Here is a 19,011-nt window from a genome sequence, read left to right as displayed (position 1 = left end):
CGAGGAAAACACTCAGTCATATGCTTCGCACGAGAGTCAGTGAGCGGGGAGAGTCAGTGGACTTTGGAGGGAGAATCCCTATTCCCTGCCAAGAAGTAGCCCATTCTCAGCACCATTTAGGAGTTTGTCACAGCTTTGTGGTCTTGAGATTCAGCTCTCGAGAGTTCACTCACCTCTCAGACAGCCTCTCTGCTGTCCAGATGTGGCTCCCCCACGGCCCCAGGTGGGTGGAGGCTGTGGTCTGCTGATCAGACCCCCGTAGACTCAAAACCCATTTATTTCTTTCCTAATTCAGTCTGTTAATCGCTGATGGCATTTACTGAGCACCTAATCTCTCTTCTGGGTATAAGACATACATTTTAAGGGGAAGTAAAGACGTCAGGCCCTACCTTCTAAACACATATGGCATAAATAACTGTAAGGCCAGTGTGGGGAGAAGCAGCTGTGCCATGCCATGGGAGGAGAGCTGGGTTCCCCGAGGCCGGCTCTGTGGGAGGCCCCTGGCTGGGCATCGCCTGGTGGGACAGGAGGCCGTGCCCAGAGCTGTCTAGGTATGCCCCGGTCCTGGAGGCCCACCTGGTTCACGAGGCACAGCACTGGTGGCTTTGCTGCGCACCCTGGCTGAGTGCCTCCCCAGGCTTCATGCGATGTACCCTGTTGTTATGCCGATCACTCAGTGAGAAAGAGGACACACGCTTAAGTCACCTGCCCAAAGTCACACAGCAAGTCGAGAGCAGGTTAGGACCCTAAAACTGCCTTTCCCATGTGTAAGGAGGACCTGGGGCTTGAAAGAAAGGCCACAGGCCCAGGGGCCACACAGCCCAGCTCCGCATCTTCTCTCAGGCCCCACATACCAGCTCTGCAAGGTGGGTAAAGTGACTTAGCCTGTCCGAGCATCGATGTTCTCACCTAGAAAACAGAGGTCGTACCCAGCTCACAGATTATTATAATCTGGCACAGATGATGCTTAGCATGGGCCCAGCACAGGAATAATCATCACCGATGTCCTGAGCAACAAAAGCAAGATCATTGTGAATCAGGTGAATCTAAGAGTTAGGAGGCCTTCACAGCCTATTCTCTTGGAGGCCCCTAAGAAATAATGACTTGGCGCAGGCAGATACTTTCTTCTGTATTTCCTCCCAGTATACTCCACGCACATCTCCCAGCCAGCTCCGGCAGCATCTCCACAGCCACAACTCTGAACAAGTCCAGCTGCAGAGCATTAAGTCAGAGCAGGGAGCATTCAGATTTCCAGATGGTCCCTCTGGGAGCAGAGAAGCATAGCCCAGTGACATTAACAGTGGCCCCTGGGGGACTGTGGTCCAGCCCCTCATCACTCGTACCTCACAAGGGCCACACCTGCAAACAGGACTGAACTTGGAGCTTGGAAAGCTCTTCTGGGGCAGGGTCAGCAGAAGCCAGAGGCTGTAGAGGCAGGACAGCTGTCCTCCTCGCGGACGCCAGCCAGCCTGCACGGGCCCACAGAGAAGCTCCTTGGGGGAGTGAACTGTGTGCTCCAGGGAAGGGAGACCGAAGGCTTTGGTGGGGTCGGTCCTAACCCGGAACCAGGTCAGGCAACTCGGGAGCGTGATACAGGCCGAGCTACTGTAAGTAGGTGAGCAGTAAATAGGACTCTGCCTCAAGACCACCTGATCAGGAGAAGTCCTTGATGGTCTTTGTGTCTTCCATTACTCCTAAATGAAACTCCTGGTCACAAATTGACTCTGGGAAGTATTTTGAGGCATGGGACAGTGAACACTTTAAATCGGCCATCTGATCAAGGCTATAAAGTTATAGTCCGTCTTGTCTTACTGCTGAAAGCTGAGTCTCTACTTGGCTAAAATTAAAAATAAATGAACTAAAAATTAAGTTGTGTATAGGATGAAATTTGGGTATTTTGACAAAAACTCCAAGGAAAAGTACTGAACACATTATGAACCATTTTAAGAAAATACTTCTGTTTTAGGTGTGGATACTGCAGTCCACACTAAGATGGTAGGTGGTAAAACACTGATTCTTCCTGAAACTGAGTATATACTTACACAAAGTATTTAAGTGGTAACAAATTTCAAGATATGTCTCAACTTCTGTGACTTGTTTTAAGCATATCTTTCCCCAGCTGACAGGACTAATTTTCACTGCTTTGAAGGGTGAGATTGCTAATCAAAGGCAAAGTTTTGTTCCTATCTAAAGTAGCAGAAATTTCAAAGGAGTGCCTTCCAAACTAACTGTGAAAATGCCTGACCTGTTCATTGATAGTTTCTCTTTTATTTTGTTCACTTAGAAATACATGGGCTTATCCATTTGTCCGTTGCAGGGCATCTTGGTTCTTTCCACAGTTTGGCGACCGTGGCCATTGCTGCTATAAACATGGGGGTACAGATGGCCCTTCTTTTCACTACATCTGTATCTTTGGGGTAAATGCCCAGTAGTGCAATTGCAGGGTCATAGGGAAGTTCTATTTTTAATTTCTTGAGGAATCTCCACACTGTTTTTCAAAGTGACTGCACCAACTTGCATTCCCACCAACAGTGTAAGAGGGTTCCCCTTTCTCCACATCCTCTCCAACACACGTTTCCTGTCTTGCTAATTTTGGCCATTCTAACTGGTGTAAGGTGGTATCTCAATGTGGTTTTAATTTGAATCTCCCTGAGGGCTAGTGATGATGAACATTTTTTCATGTGTCTGATAGCCATTTGTATGTCTTCATCGGAAAAGTGTCTGTTCATATCTTCTGCCCATTTTTTTATATGATTTTCTGTTTTGTGTGTGTTGAGTTTCAGGAGTTCTTTATAGATCCTGGATATCAACCTTTTGTCTATACTGTCATTTGCAAATATCTTCTCCCATTCCATGGGTTGTCTCTTTGTTTTGTTGACTGTTTCCTTTGCTGTGCAGAAGCTTTGGATCTTGATGAAGTCCCAAAAGTTCATCTTCACTTTTGTTTCCTTTGCCTTTGGAGACATATCTTGATAGAAGTTGCTCTGGCTGATATCAAAGAGGTTACTGCCTACTTTCTCCTCTAGGATTCTGATGGATTCCTGTCTCACGTTGAGGTCTTTTATCCATTTTGAGTTTATCTTTGTGAATGGTGTAAGAGAATGGTCGCGTTTCATTCTTCTACATAGAGCTGTCCAGTTTTCCCAGCACCATTTATTGAAGAGACTGTCTTTTTTCCACTGTATATTTTTTCCTGTTTTGTCGAAGATTATTTGACCATAGAGTTGAGGGTCCATATCTGGGCTCTCTACTCTGTTCCACTGGTCTGTGTGTCTGTTTTTATGCCAGTACCATGCTGTCTTGGTAATCACAGCTTTGTAGTAAAGCTTGAAATCAGGTAACGTGATGCTGCCAGTTTTATTTTTGTTTTTCAACATTTCTTTAGCAATTCAGGGTCTCTTCTGATTCCATACAAATTTTAGGATTATTTGCTCCAGCTCTTTGAAAAATACTGGTGGAATTTTGATCAGAATGGCATTAAAAGTATAGATTGCTAAAGTATAGATTAAAAGTATAGATTGCAGTATAGATAAGGAAGATGTGGTCCATATACACTATGGAGTATTATGCCTCCATTAGAAAGGATGAATACCCAACTTTTGTTGCTACACGGACGGGGCTGGAAGAGATTATACTGAGTGAAATAAGTCAAGCAGAGAGAGTCAATTATCATATGGTTTCACTTATTTGTGGAGCATAACAAATAGCATGGAGGACAAGGGGAGATGGAGAGGAGAAGGGAGTTGGGGTAAATTGGAAGGGGAGGTGAACCATGAGAGACTATGGACTCTGAAGAATAATCTGAGGGTTTTGAAGGGGTGGGGGGGTGGGAGGTTGAGGGAACCAGTGGTGGGTATTAGAGAGGGCACGGATTGCATGGAGCACTGGGTCTGGTGCAAAAACAATGAATACTGTTACGCTGAAAAAAAAAAAAAGAATCATGAACAATTCGAATTTCAAAAAAAAAAGAAAAAGAAATACATGGGCTTGACCAGTTCAGGTCCACAAAAGATGGCACTAAAAGCCATGCTTAGGCAAAGTGCTATAAGGAGTATTATAATCATTTAAGAAAATGGTTTATAGAGTGCTTTGCTCAAGGGCCAAAAAATCAAATAAATATGGCCCTGGTCTCTTAAGAACTTAAGATAAATGAGCTTTCGGGACGCCTGGGTGGCTCAGTTGGTTAAGCAGCTGCCTTCGGCTCAGGTCATGATCCCAGCGTCCTGGGATCGAGTCCCACATCAGGCTCCTTGCTCGGCGGGGAGCCTGCTTCTCCCTCTGCCTCTGCCTGCCATTCTGTCTGCCTGTGCTCGTTCTCTCCCCCTCTCTCTCTCTGATAAATAAATAAAATCTTTAAAAAAAAAAAAAAAAGATAAATGAGCTTTCTTCTTACCTTCAAACTCCAAGACAGCTGTGATGTTATAAATGGGTTCAGAGGTGAGAAAAATTGAGTTCATACAGAAACAGAGAATCCAGTTATCATCTTTAATTTTCAACAAGCGTGGGGGCTATAACTGTTTTCTCCCCTGTGGACCACCACTATCTGGGACCACCCAGGCAGGCATTTTGAGGTAACAGCTTAGTCTCCTGACCTCATTCATTCCAGAATGGTCTGCCTGCAGGTCCTGTCATCTTGTCATCGGTCACCTTCTCAGAGGGGCCTTCCTCAATAAGGAATCCCATCGGTATTCACCCTGCCCTGGGTCACATACCCTTGTCTGTCTTCTTCAGAGCACTTGGGACTCTGTGAAACTGTCTTGCTCATCTGTTGGTCAGAATGAAAGCAGGGGGTTGTGTGTCTTGCTTATCCTGGTATTGTGAAGAGGCCCCGGCCCTCTGCAGGTGCTCAGTGACTATCTGCTGAATGAATGAATGAATGAATGAATGAGAGGAGTCTGGAGTGCAGTATAAACCTAAAAGTAGCGAGGCAAGGTCTGAAATATGGCCATTTTAAAATGACCACTTGACCAGTGAACTTTCCACACCTGCTCTTTCATGAGATCTGTGTCCTGGGTGCTGGTAATGTTGACCAATGTGCCTGGGAGGTGGCGGACAGTAAGGACAGCAGGCACTCCATCCTGGCTGCCATCCTGGGGACAGATAGAATTGAAATCCCAGATTCGTTTATGGAAGTGATATGTCAGCAATAGAGCTCTTCCATTTCTGACAGAACTTGGAAAATTCAGAGTGTTTTTTTTTTTTTTTTAACTTGAATCATTTTCACAGACTAAGTTTTTCCCTTTGTGCTTAAAGCTGGCCCAGCTGTTGTTTTTAATATCTTTTCTCTACTGGCTAATCTTATGCCAAAAAAATGGCATGATATGGAAAACGCATTTGTGTCTTTGGGAGGCCTGCTCTGGCAGCCGCCATTTTTTTCTGTCACACACTTGGAGTGATCTGCCTTCCTGTAGGATGACAGGTGTTTTTCTCAGGGTATCAAGAAGGCAAGATCATTTTTTTCTCCAGTTTGGAGGTTTGGGATCAGTTAACTAGAAGAAAGATGGTTTTTCTCCTCAGCCCCGTGGCCAAAAGCTATTTCTTCACAGTTTGTCCTCACGGAGCCTGGAGAAGAAAGCCATATATTTGCTCTTCTTTTGGCTTCTCAGCTGTTTACCTCACCCTCTTGGTTTCTGTATGTTTGCAGTGGGAAGTCGACAAAAGGGAGAACACTCAGTGCGGGTGGCTGGCAAGGAGAAATGTGTCTACTTCTTCTGGCAAGGCCGGCAGTCGACCGTGAGTGAGAAGGGCACGTCGGCTCTGATGACTGTGGAGCTGGATGAGGAGAGGGGTGCCCAGGTAAGTTCTAGAAAGTGGCTGCTCCCATGGAGGAGAGTCTTGGCCTTCCTGGGGAGCTCCAGGGGGTGTGGTCTGGCCCCCTGAAGAGCCAGTCCAGTGAACAAAGACAGCATCACACAAGCGACGTTTAGTCCTGGCCAGCTCCCCTAGATTCCAGTCTGGGCTTCCGTAATCATGTCTCCACCGCCTGGCCAGCAGTCATGTGCTCTTATACGAGATCTATCTGCAAACAGTAAATCCACACATCAAGTACAGAGTGCCAGTGAGTGGTGGGTTTGTTTTTTTTTTAAGTTTCCACTTAACTAATACTCAAGGAATTGTAAACAGAACAAAGAGATACTATTTTCCACTTCTAAAACTGGTAGAGATTTTGTGAAGAATGGATCCAGGGCAGGTAAGGATTCAGCAGGATGCTTCCATTGGGAAGGATAGCTTGAAACAGCCATCCTGAAAGCAGGTTGGCTCAGGGACCTTAAAATTCTCATAAACTTTGATCACTTTTTCCACTTACACAGATCTATCCTAAGGAAATATCAGAGATTAACATGAAAATTAGTATTGCCATCATCTGCATTCCTCACAGCAGCCTGAGTGATGTTTTGGATCACGTCAGATCATGTCATTCCCTTTTCCTCCATCACAAATGGACTGCAGTCAAAGCATTCTCCTGGTGGTTTGCTAGCACCTTCGTGTCTGGTCCTACACACCTCTCCCACATCACCCCTCACCCTCACCATGGCCAGGGCTGCTCTAGCCTTTTTTTGCCATTCCCTACCCCAGGGCCTTTGCACAGTTTTCCCTTCCCACAATCTCCTCTATATCCATAGTAACTTTCAACCTCAGAAGATTGAGATCTGTTCAGATGTCACCTATTTTATCCAAATCCCTTCCCATTCTCTGTCCTGTTACTATGTTTTATAGCACTTGTATTATTACCACTACTTAAAACCACATAATCAATTTGTCATTTCGTTTACATTTTGAACACACTGTGTTTACTTATTTATTATCTGCCTTTTCCTACAAGCATGGAAGAGACAGTGCCTGCTGTTCTTCCCCACCATTATAGCCTCAGGGCCTGTGTAATACCAGTGCCAAGACTTTGTAAACAGTTCTTTTTGATGTTCAGATTATCTTTGCATCAGGTCCCATCCTTTAGGAATTAAGAGTTGACCATGGGGTCTTGAGAGAACATGATACCATGTACAAATATCTTCACGGTCTTAAATGAGTAGTTAATGATAGCACAAGGGAAGAGAAAGATGAAGTTTTATCAACTTGGCTGGGACTGGAGAAGATTATGCTGAGTGAAATAAGTCAAGCACAGAAAGTCAATTATCATATGGTTTCACTTACTTGTGGAACATAAGGAATAACATGGAGGACATTAGGAGAAGGAAAGAAAAGTGAATTGGGGGAATCGGTGGGCAGGGTTGGGGGGACGAAGCACGAGAGTCTGTGGACTCTGAGAAATAAACTGAGGGTTTTGGAGGGGAGGAGTGGGGGGTTGGGTGAGCCTGTGGTAGGTATTAAGGAAGGCATGTATTGCATGGAACACTGGGTGTGGTACATAAACAATGCATCTTGGAACACTAAACAAATAAAAATTCAAAAAAAAAAAAAGGGAAGAGAAGAGGAATTTTCTCCAAAATAGATTAACACTCACTTAGCTTTTCCTAAGAGTCACTTCTCTTCCCTAAAAGATATACCTTTCCTCCTGTAGACCATATAATAATTGTAAATAATTGTTAGAGACCACTGTATTTTAATTTATTCTTAATTACGGATCATCTCAACTGCCTTTTTAATTTTCGTAAAGGCCAGGTTTTAATCATGCCTTTAAAATCCCCTTTAGAATTTTGAGCCTTTACCTCTCGAGTTTGAGCATTGCTTTTTTTTTTTTTTTTTTTTGGGGGTCAAGCCAGTTGATATAAGAACATTTCGGACCTATGAAACACTACTGCAAAATGGCACTTAATTACGCAGAACAGGCCCTGAGATTTGCAGGTTAACAGTTGGTGGGGAAATGCTTCCTACCTTTCAGTGTGCCCCAACTGCCAGGCTCAGCCAGCAGTCTCCCATTAAAGCAAACGGTCTAGCAGAAGTGAGAGTGGGTGGAGTCAACCCACACGTTTACTAAGCAGCTACCACCTGCTGGAACATGGTGGTTCACAGGCGAGGGGCAGGCTGCGGTCTGGGGTCAGCAGGCACATGGCTCCGTGAGTGGATTCTGGGCACAGTGGCAAAAGAGACTGTTCTTTCCCCTCCAAATTACTAAGTGATCAGTCGTTTTCCTTACTGAGAAGCAGATTTTGTTTAAAATGTGTTTAAATCAGTCATGTTACATCTCCACCATGGAATACCATTAAAACGTCAAAACTCACGTTTCAAGAGCCTTTGGTGACCGAAAAACATCAAGCGAAGAAAATCAATATAAAGTAGATAAAACAACAGTCCTATTTTTGCTTGGGAAAAACATATACCTGAAAAATACTTGGAAAGGAAAGCTAGGCTGTAAAATTTCTATGGTGGTTATCTGGAGACAGATAATAGTATTATCACTGGCTTTTGTTTGCACTTCTTGATATTTTCCAGATTTTCTACCATAGGCCTGTATTATTTTTAAGACTCTGAAAACCCAGTACGTGTTACTTATTGGAGTATGTTTACCTTGGAAGGTCCAGGTTCTGCAGGGAAAGGAGCCCCCCTGCTTTCTGCAGTGTTTCCAAGGGGGGATGGTCGTGCACTCTGGGAGACGGGAGGAGGAGGAAGAAAATGCACAAAGTAAGTCACTTTACTGTAGGAATTAGTATTTTCTCCCTCTCCTGAAAGATATTTTTATATAAAAGTGGGGCCAGAGTTAATTTCCTTTTATATAGGTGTGTCTTTACTCCTGAAAGCCTCCTAACGTTGGCCTTGCAAATGAGCTGTATGGGGAGCTCATAGTGGAAACCCAACCCTCCCCACCACCCCCCACCCCCCCCACCACCCCCCACGCGCAGTCCTGTGGAGTTTCATCAGGATACGGCTTTGCATGTAGGAGGCTGGAAGATGATTCCACCTTAAACTGAATTCTCACAATGACTCTGTCTCTTCTTGAGAAGAAAGTTAAGTGGGTTGTCCATTATAAGCTGAGATTTGGGTTAGCCAACATCCCTGCCCCTCCCACAAAGAAAGGGCTTAGTGTTGATGCCGGTTATAGGATTTACTTGGGTATTTACAAATTTTGTAAAAATGGTCTTTCTACATCATAAACCGCTTCTAACTCCAAAAAGTTGTCCCTTCTGGGCCACCAGGAGGCTGGCTGCTGCTCCCCACAGGCTGGGCCGGACTGGGGGGTTGTGTTGGCTGGTGACTGCGGAAGGAGGGCAGCTGTCCCGGCAGCACCCGGCCTAACTCTGTGCCGCTGGTGCCCCCTGCAGGCGAGTGGAGGCTGTACTGTGTGCGAGGAGAAGTGCCCATGGAAGGAAACTTGCTGGAAGTGGCCTGTCACTGTAGTAGCCTGAGGTCCAGGACTTCCATGGTTGTCCTCAACGTAAACAAAGCCCTCATTTACTTGTGGCACGGATGCAAAGCCCAAGCCCACACGAAGGAGGTTGGAAGGACTGCAGCAAATAAAATCAAAGAACAGTAAGTGTTGTGCATGAGGGCCTCTCCAGAAGGGGCTTCCCTGTGGGACATGGGCTGAGGCCGGAGGGGAGACCCACCCAGTAGAAGCCCCTAGATGCCCCGGTATACTTAAAGGGACTTCAGCAGGGGGTAGTTATGAACCTTGTCAGCTGCCTCTGACGTTCCAAACAGATGTGACTCACGACTCCCATAATACTGCCAACGTGAGGGCTTCCCCAGCGGCATTTCTCCTTCTGTAAGGCAGCCACCTGCCAGGGAGTGGTCGGCCCACCTGAGCCAGTTGTGGAGCACAGCACAGCAGGGTCTGGGTTTGGTTCCTGTCCCAGGCAGGCACCCACACTTGGGCAGCTGGCCGGGGAAGCTGGGGAAGAGGGCCGCTGGGGAAGGGGGAAAACCGAAGCAGGAAGAGAAGGCCTGCAAGGGAGCGGGCCGTACTGTGCAGTCACCATCTAGAGGAGGTGCAGCCCGTGCTCGGTGGGCTCCACAGACAACCAGCGAGAGCCCAGCCTCGCCCCGGCATTTGGGGGTTGCCTAGTACTACCTCAGGCTGAGCCCCGGGAGGATGGTGGTAGCATCTGAACAGCAAAAGTGAAAAGTTTCCAGGGCTGCAGTATGCCACCGAAGTGTCATCGGGTCCAGTCCGTGCTCTGGGCCCCAGGGCAGTACAGCATGTGGGGTGGGGAGGGCAGGTTTCCCTTGACTGCTCACAAAGCCAGCACCCTGGGGGAGCAGGCGGAGAGGAGCACGCAGGCCCGTGCCCTTGCAACGGGCAGCCTATTCAGACCCCGTTGTGTGCACTGGGGAGAAGGGAGGGGCGATAACCAACCTTCAGTGAGGTAGTCAGAGTCCTCCCTGGTCCATCGGCTTTTCCCTCTTGGGCCCCTGAGAAAAAACAAAACAATGAACTCCCTCACTCATTCACTCAGTAGGTGCAGTTGAGCACGTACTTGGTGCCCAGCCCAGATTTAGGGACCAGGGACTTGGCTAGTGAACAAACCCAAGTCTCCGTCCCCATGAAGCTTATCATAAGCTAGCAGGAGAGGACAAGGAATAGGAAGCCTGTATGTTATATATCAAAATGTGTATCACTTTCATTACATCTTATGTGTAATCATACATTCTTCTCTGAGGGCCCAGCCAGTCCTTCTCATTGCTCCCCAAGCCCCCCTCCCCTACACTCATAAACCACAGAGCCCGTTTTCATTCGTTAGGGAAGAAATGTTTTAAGTTAGAAGAAGAGAGACGGTGAACTTGTCTGTAGATTTAGTCTTGAATAATTTTGCACTGCCAACACTTCAGGGCTTATTTAAACCAAAACAAAACAGGGGCGCCTGGGTGGCTCAGTGGGTTAAAACCTCTGCCTTCAGCTCAGGTCATGATCCCAGGGTCCTGGGATCGAGCCCCGCATGGGGCTCTCTGCTCAGCAAGGAACCTGCTTCCTCCTCTCTCTCTGCCTGCCTTTTTGCCTACCTGTGAGCTCTGTCTGTCAAATAAATAAATAAAATCTTTAAAAAAATAAGACAAAAGAAAAATTAAAAAAAAAAAAAATCTACTGGATTTTCTCCACGCAGGTGTCCCCTGGAAGCAGGACTGCATAGTAGCAGCAAAGTGACAATACACGAGTGTGACGAGGGATCCGAGCCCCTGGGCTTCTGGGATGCTTTAGGAAGGAGAGATAGGAAAGCCTACGACTGCATGCTTCAAGGTAATAGAACGTTCCATTACCTTCTGTCACTAATTTAGTCAATACATGTTTATTGAGCCTGTACTATGTACAACACCCAATGAATCAGACCTAGGATAGGTCCTCATAGGCCTACAACACAATAAGGATGCTAAATATAATGCAAGACAGGTATAATTCGAAATAAAACTTTCTGTGGGTCATAACAGAAGTGCAAATGAAGGAGGCTGAGAGTTGAAAAAAGAGGTTCCGCCCGGAAAATTATGCATGGCCCCATAGAAGACGTGGCATTTAAACAGAGCCTTGAAGATTAAACATGACTTGAAGAGAGGGAAGAAGATGATTCCAGGAAACCAGCTGAGCAATGACACACCATCAGCCTGTGGAACAAGATGCTTTTAGTTTGGCCAGCGTCCTCAGCACTGGGACGTAATGGAGTTCAGCAGAGAGAAGTTGAAAAAGAAACTCAGTCCCTTATAATCACCTCTCTCAAAGAGAACCAGAATTAACATTCCTCTGTGTGATCCATACATATCTGTATTGAAGAAAATTTTAGATAGCACTGTATAGTTTTATAGCCTGATTTTCCCCTTTATTATAAACCATTTCTCAAGGTGTTCATTAGACTTCCGTGGCCACAGGGTATTCCATGAAAATGGTATATTGCCATTTTCTACTTAACCTCTTTTAGTTTGATTTTAGATTAGAGAGCTGTTTCCAAGTTTTCCTCATTATACAATAAATGTGAATGATTTAAAATAAGTATCTGCATTTATTTCTTGTTAATTTCCTAGATACAGAACTGCTAGGTAAAGGTAGAAAAGATGTAGAGTACATATCAACAGGGTGCCCCAGGACACTGGGACCAAGTTCCCTTCACACCAGCAATATTATACATACAATATACATATACAAGGACTGTGCATTTCCCAGTAGAGTCAGAGACTTGGTAGGTCACCTTTTCCTCTTGGCCAAATTCAGTGGGGCAAACTGATATCTAAGCACTGTTTTAACTTAGTGTTTTAAGTTGGAAATACTGTGAAACACTTTAATTGTTTTTTAGTCATTTGTATTTCTACTATAGCAAATGTTTTAGTTTTGCCTTTTGTACAATTTATTAGGATATTTATCTTTATTATATTCCTTTATATACTAAAGATAGTAGGTTTCTGTATTTCTCATGTTGTCACCTGCCTTTTCATTTTGTTTGGGGTTTTTTTTTCCTGGCAATGAAAATTTTCATTTTTGTACTGTCAACACATAACTCCCTTCTCCTTTCATTATTTCCTTTAGAATTATGATTAAAAAGGCCTTCCCACCTCCAAGTTCAGACAAATCTTACCATCCTCGCACTAATTTTTGGATTATTTTATGTTTTATGTTAATTCTCCAATCCATGTAGGATGTACTTCTGTGCATATTTTGTCTTCAGCTTTGTTCTCTTTTCTTTTCAAAGATCCTGGAAATTTTAACTTCACACCTCGCCTGTTCATCCTCAGCAGTTCCTCTGGTGATTTCGCAGCCACGGAATTCATGTACCCTGCCCGAGACCCCTCCGTGGTCAATTCGATGCCCTTCCTGCAGGAAGATCTTTATAGTGCCCCACAGCCAGGTATGGCTGTGGAAGGGGATATCGTGCCCTGAGCCGCAGAAGATGCACCTTCCAAAGGGCCTTTTTATTTGAAGCTCATATTTAGTAAACAGTTTTTATTTGCCAAGTACACTGGCAAGAAACTTTATGTTACCTCATTTCATCCTCACACCTACCCCCAAAGGAAGGGCACATCAGCCGTACATTACAGCCTAAGAAACCGAGACCCTAACTTACCCAAATAGGTAGGTTAAGAATAAGCTGAGAGGTCGGGAATCCATGCTGTTCTTCCAGGCTCCCCTCAGTCTTGTTGCTTTATGGTCTGCAATTGGCTATCAAGTTTTCATTCAAGAGAGGACGAAGGGGTAGGGAAAAGGGCAGGGATGGCCATGTCTCTCCCTTTTATCAGATAAAGCAAAAGCTTTCCCAGAAGCCCCGGCTGTCTTCTGCTTACATCCCATTGGCCAGAGCCCTGTCACATGACCACCCTCTGCTGCAAGTGAGCCTGGGAAAGTGAGTGGCCGGGGAGCAAGGGAGTCAGAGCACCAGCTGAGTCAGCCAAAGAACCGTGCCTACCAAGGCTGGAGGGTAGGGCTGAGGTTCCCGCCCATGTCTTCTGATCCCGGGGTCAGGGCTGTTTCTGCTTGACCTCAACCTCAAGACAGAACCTCTGTGCTCTTGTTCTGGTTGGGACAGTCACAGTCACCAGAGAGTGGGCTACATGCATGGACCCTCCAGCCCTCCTGCAGTCAAGTCTTGGGGCTTTTCACATGCGTCGTGTGCACAGCATCCTGAAACGCACATTAGGGAGGGACTTCGGTCAGGCAGACCTGGCAAGTGCGAGAGCTCCTTGGCCATATGGAGTAAGAGCGTGACCACTGGATGAGAAGAAGCAAGGAGGAAGAGGCAGAACACATCTACTTACAGCCCGCTTTTCTCACAAAGAACCCTGAACTTGGCCGCCTACGATGCAGTCACATTGGGGCATGGACATCAGTGACCTATAGAGCAAGGGAGATGCACTCTCCAGTTTGTAAACTGCTCTCAGGAGATACACAGTGCTCACAAGCCCCCGAGTGGCACGTGTGCTGTTCCTCTGCTCAGCTCGCTGCCAGTTCCAGAAGGGCCGCTGGCAGGCCGGCAGCTGAAGAGGGACAGGAGGAGAGAGGATGCAGGGAGAGGGAAGGGAAGAGGCCAGCGTCGCAGATGCCACCTCTGTGCCCAGGTTCTGATCAAATGTTCAAAGGGCTGAGGCATCACAAACACCCTTTGGCCCGTGCCAAAGGTATTCTGCCCCCCTGACAAAAGCAGTAGGGAGGGAAGACCTCCCTTGGGTTTGGGGAAGAGTGAACTGGAAACATCCGAGGAGGCCCTGATTGTCTGCTCTGTCCTTCCCTTGCAGCTCTGTTCCTTGTTGACAATCACCATGAGGTGTACCTCTGGCAAGGCTGGTGGCCCACTGAGAACAAGATCACCGGTTCAGCCCGCATTCGCTGGGCCTCCGACCGGAAGAGCGCCATGGAGACGGTTCTCCGGTACTGCAAAGGTGAGGGTCACGGCACAAGCTTGAACCACCGTGTGGGGGTCTTGATACGGCCTGGCAGACAGTGATGAAGCCAAGTAATTTTGTAAGGCTTCTTAATTTTGAGATTAGTGTGTTCTTGGCTATCAGCCTGAATGAGAATTCATTTTTCTCTTTTAGATAACTGGGCCATCTAAGTCGCTACCCTCAAGGTCAAAGACTACATTATAGAATACCCTGGACTGGTTAAAACCCTTTTGCCCTGGGAATGAACCATGCTGAGGACATGAGGGCCTCCTCCTACCCCTACTCCCCACACACCACAGAGCGTCACACTGTCTGAGAGTGGAAAGCTCCCCCGCACAGGCTGGAGAGCCAATGGCAACCTTTTTATCATTCACTATTATTTTTAGTGTTCTATCTTAAAGAAATCTGTAGTGAACTCATGGCTTTTTACTATACCATCCACCTAAAATTTATAGCATTTTTTATGAAGTGAAAAATGCCCTTAGTTTCTTATCTTAATTTTTCAGGTTTCATGGATTAGTTTCACTGAGTTTGTACAGCTGATTCTCTCTTGAAAAGCTTGTCAGTAAATAAGTAACACATTTCCACCCAATGTTTAAGTTAGAGTGGCTTATAAAATGCTGTCATTAGCTGTTTAACTGTCATTGAACCTAAGGCTGCATCAGGAAGGCAGAGGCATTCTCTACAAGTGAGCACAAGAGAAAGAAAATGTCTTACCCAAAAGCCATGGAGAGAGGCTTTCTCCCATCCAGAGTTCTAGAAGCATTGTGTCAGACTCAGGTCAATTACCTGCAGTTTTATGCATCATTATATGCATGAAATTGACATTTTGTATAAACATCATCCATGTGTTATTATGAACTGCTCATAACTTGCATTTTAACCATAAGGGAGCCAAACAAGAAAAGCTTTCAAAGAAAATCAAAGAAAGCCCATTTATTCAGACCAAACCCTGGGTGTCCTGACCTTGCCTTCTGTGTACCTACAGGAAAAAATATCAAGAGGCCGCCCCCCAAGTCTTACCTTATCCATGCTGGTCTGGAGCCCCTGACTTTCACCAACATGTTCCCCAGCTGGGAGCACAGAGAGGACATCGCCCAGATCACAGAACTGGTGAGCGCGCTTTCTCTCTCCGTGAAGGTAGCTCCCCGCTGTTCAGATTGTAAGTTGACTCTACCTTGGGGAAAAGCATCAATTGCATTTTCGAAATGGGAAAACATTTTTTCTTTTACAACACATTAGCGAGTCTACATAGAATTTGCTCAGGAATAGAAGAAATCATTTGAACTATTTTGCTTAATTTTCTATACTTGGTGCTCAAGTTAAAAGAACTTAAAAGCAAAGGTGGGGGCGCCTGGGTGGCTCAGTGGGTTAAAGCCTTTGCCTTTGGTTCAGGTCATGGTCTCAGGGTCCTGAGACCGAGCCCCACATTGGGCTCTGCTCAGCAGGGAGCCTGCTCCCCCCTCTCTTTCTGCCTGCCTCTCTGCCTACTTGTGATCTCTGTCAAATAAATAAACAAAATCTTAAAGGAAAAAAAAAGCAAAGGTGAACTTAATTACTGTGCAGAATATACATAAGTAAAAGCTGCCATCTTTTCCTTCTATTGGCTAAAAATCTGTCACTTTTCAAGGTCTGTATAAGGCACAACAAAATCCTCTTGTTTCAGACATTAACCTTGTGTTAGAGGAGACATGAAATAAACCCGTGATGGATTAACCTGCTCAAATAACAGAGTGAATGAATGTATCGCGAGTCATTCCTGATAAGCAGTGTTAATAGCCCATTAATAGTCTTTAATGACACCAACTGGTGTTAGCACATGAAGCATTTATCATAACCTTTATTTGCTAAAACATACTATTAACTATAACGTCATAATTTCCAACCACATAGGGAAAAAAAAAAAGCTTAGTACAGCTTTGTCGAAATTAAGTTACGAGTTTTTTACATTGCCAGCAGTAGGAATTCCAAGGGTTTTTTTTGTTGTTGTTGTTTTTTGTTTTGTTTTGCTTTGCTTTGGTAAGGAAATAGGTTTGTTCCATTTCAGTTTCCTTACTGTGTAGGAGAGCTGCTGTTCCAGGGGAGAGGTCATGGTATTTTATGGGAGATCTGAACAGGTTTAAAGAAAGAGAATTCACTGCTGTTTAACAATGGATATTTAGTGCAAGGGCATGTTTGTTCAAGCGGCCCTGCTGAGCCTCATCGCTCTCTGGAACCAAGTGGACTGGGTCCGCACGGGGAGGAGCCTGACAGTTCTGGCAGAGGGCTCCATTCACCATAAACGTGCAGTCTACACGAGGGACGACGTGTACAGTCATGGCCTCCTGCAGTCTGCGTTGAAGGCAGTAATCCCCCTGTTGCCTGCATCTGCTGGAGGTCGTGGGCTTGGAGCATGGTGTGCAGACACCAACCTGTAGTAATAACCTGACTGCCAGATGCCTGCTGTGCGCCAGGCACGGCTCCAAGCTCTTGACGTGTATTTTCTCATTTATTTTCACAGTAGTCTATTAAGATGCATCTTCGTGTTATCCCTGTTTTTCCAGAGAAGGAGTGAGGCACAGAAACCTGCCATAGCTTGTCCCTGGTCTCAGATGCAGGCTTGCTCCAAAACCCCCTCCGTGATCACTAGTCTATGCCGTCATCAGTGAATCTGGCAGCGCCGTTAGTCATTCATTCCCGCCACTTAGAAGGAAGGCAGCCAATCTGGGATTCCAGGTTTAACACCAGAAGATCATTTACATGGAATAACCTGTTCATATTATATGCACAGAGCGATTTTTGTTGTTGTTGTTTTTAATCTAGATTCAACAGCATATTCTAGATGCATTTTCTTACCTTTTTCCATTCCAGATTGAGAAATCGGGCTGATAGGAGAGGATATGATTCCTTTTAAGGTTATTTTTTAAAGACTTTTAAACAAATTCCATTATTTGAATGTTTCTAGTGTTCATAGAGTTCAAACTGAATAATCTTATGCCATAATTCACTCATGTGATTGGTCCCTAAACGTTTTTCCGAGGCAGCCCAAGGCAGGATTTATTTGGTAGGGGTGGGGAGACATCTAAAAGTCAGGAGGACTGTGACGCTTTGGGCAAGTCCTTTCCATATCAGAGCCTGCTTCCGCCCCAGCGAGCCCCTGGGGCTGGGGCGCAGAGCAGCCAACGGGGCTGTGTGTGCACAGGTACACGGGAACATCTATGCACGGGCAGGGCATGAAGTTCTCTCTGCTTCCTCCTCCTCTTCTCTAGGATACAGAAGTTTCCAATCAAATCACCCTTGTGGAAGATGTGTTAGCCAAGCTCTGTAAAACCATTTACCCCCTGGCTGATCTGCTGGCCAGGCCACTGCCCGAGGGAGTTGATCCTCTGAAGCTTGAGATTTATCTCACGGATGAAGACTTCGAGGTAAGCTGGTCTTCCTGGGGGCTGGCATTTAAGCACTCCCAGGGTTTGGCTGGGAGTGCTCGTCCTCACCCACAGGGCATTTCTCCCCATTTTGCAGTTTGCACTAGACATGACGAGAGAGGAGTACAACACACTGCCTGCCTGGAAGCAGGTGAACCTGAAGAAAGCAAAGGGTCTGTTCTGAGCGGGAGAGATGCTGGAGGCACCTCTGTCGTCACTTTCAATACCACTGGACCAGGGAAATGGGTATTTTTTTTTTCTTGGACTGGTATTTAAAAAAAAAAAACAACAAAGATTTTTTAAATCAGAGTTTTCCAAAACCTGAAGTGATCAGCTCTACTGCTTTTCCCGGATTTGTGCATTTTGTAAATGTTAAAGCGAGCCCTTTGGAAACGTTCTTTCCATGATTCAGCAGGTGATGTTAATAAAGGCGTCCCCCATATGCACATGCGCGGCGGTTCCCGCGCTGCCCGCCGCGTCCTGTGGGCTGCCTACCTTGTTTTGGAAGGAATTCTCTTTCTAAAGCGTTATTTTGATAGTTTGTGGGTTCTAAAATATATATATTTATATAAACACCATTTAAATCAAATACATATTTAACAAAGCAGTATGTATTCATTCACTCTTAAGATTTGTTTTTCTTTTGGTGTCAAAATAATTTTAAAAGGTAGATGGAGTCGCTTCTGTGGTGTTAGCTCGGGCACCCCTCTGTATTTTCACACACGTTCAGAAACGTCTCCTTCAGCATTAGGTCTGACTTGTTCTGAGTGCTGCTTCTGGTGCTAAAATGAACAAATGAATTTGTACTTCCTGGCATGGGCTCTGAAGACTCTGTGCAAATCCACCTCTCTACCTTAATATCTCCCCGAAATGTATAGTGCCTTGTTTTTATGTACAGTTTATATACAGAAAAGTTTGCTCTGCATTTTTTGATGATGGTTTGGAACACTTATCTCCAATTTTACTCTCAAATGTAGAAAGGAAAAAAAAAAATCTCAAATTTCTAACACCTGTTGTAAACATGAAACATGTCATTTTGCGATACAGAACTCCAAAATAAAAGCTTCAAGAATAAATACAGTAATTGATTGATTCACATTGGATTCCAGGCATGGTCCTTTCTGAACAATGTGGGGTTTTCTTTGTAAATGTTAACCTAGCATCAGTATTTTTTTTTTTTAATTTGACAGAGAGAGAGAGAGATTACAGGTAGCCAGAGAAGCAGGCAGAGAGAGAGGAGGAAGCAGGCTCCCTGCTAAGCAGCGAGCCTGATGTGGGGCTCGATCTCAGGACCCTGAGATCATGACCTGGAGCTGAAGGCAGAGGCTTTAACCCACTGAGCCATCCAGGCGTCCCA

The 19,011-nt window shown here is 45.5% G+C and overlaps 1 protein-coding gene across 17 annotated transcripts in view; it reads left to right on the top strand.

Moving 5' to 3' along the window:
* Window positions 1-18,750, top strand: part of SVIL (supervillin) — a 205,448-nt gene extending 186,698 nt beyond the window's left edge. For all 17 annotated transcript variants that reach the window (XM_082740814.1, XM_082740813.1, XM_082740809.1 and 14 more), the window contains 9 exons: window positions 5,645-5,796; window positions 8,475-8,580; window positions 9,219-9,426; window positions 10,998-11,131; window positions 12,567-12,722; window positions 14,104-14,247; window positions 15,239-15,363; window positions 17,499-17,654; window positions 17,752-18,750. In XM_082740814.1, coding sequence (XP_082596940.1) covers window positions 5,645-5,796; window positions 8,475-8,580; window positions 9,219-9,426; window positions 10,998-11,131; window positions 12,567-12,722; window positions 14,104-14,247; window positions 15,239-15,363; window positions 17,499-17,654; window positions 17,752-17,838 — 1,268 coding nt within the window. In that variant the 3' untranslated portion in view covers window positions 17,839-18,750. The remainder of the gene's footprint in view (window positions 1-5,644; window positions 5,797-8,474; window positions 8,581-9,218; window positions 9,427-10,997; window positions 11,132-12,566; window positions 12,723-14,103; window positions 14,248-15,238; window positions 15,364-17,498; window positions 17,655-17,751) is intronic.
* Window positions 18,751-19,011: the final 261 nt, after the last annotated feature.

The sequence above is a fragment of the Mustela nivalis genome (assembly GCF_964662115.1).
Source record: "Mustela nivalis genome assembly, chromosome: 7".
Taxonomy (NCBI): domain Eukaryota; kingdom Metazoa; phylum Chordata; class Mammalia; order Carnivora; family Mustelidae; genus Mustela; species Mustela nivalis.
This window is presented reverse-complemented; position numbering and strand designations above follow the sequence as displayed.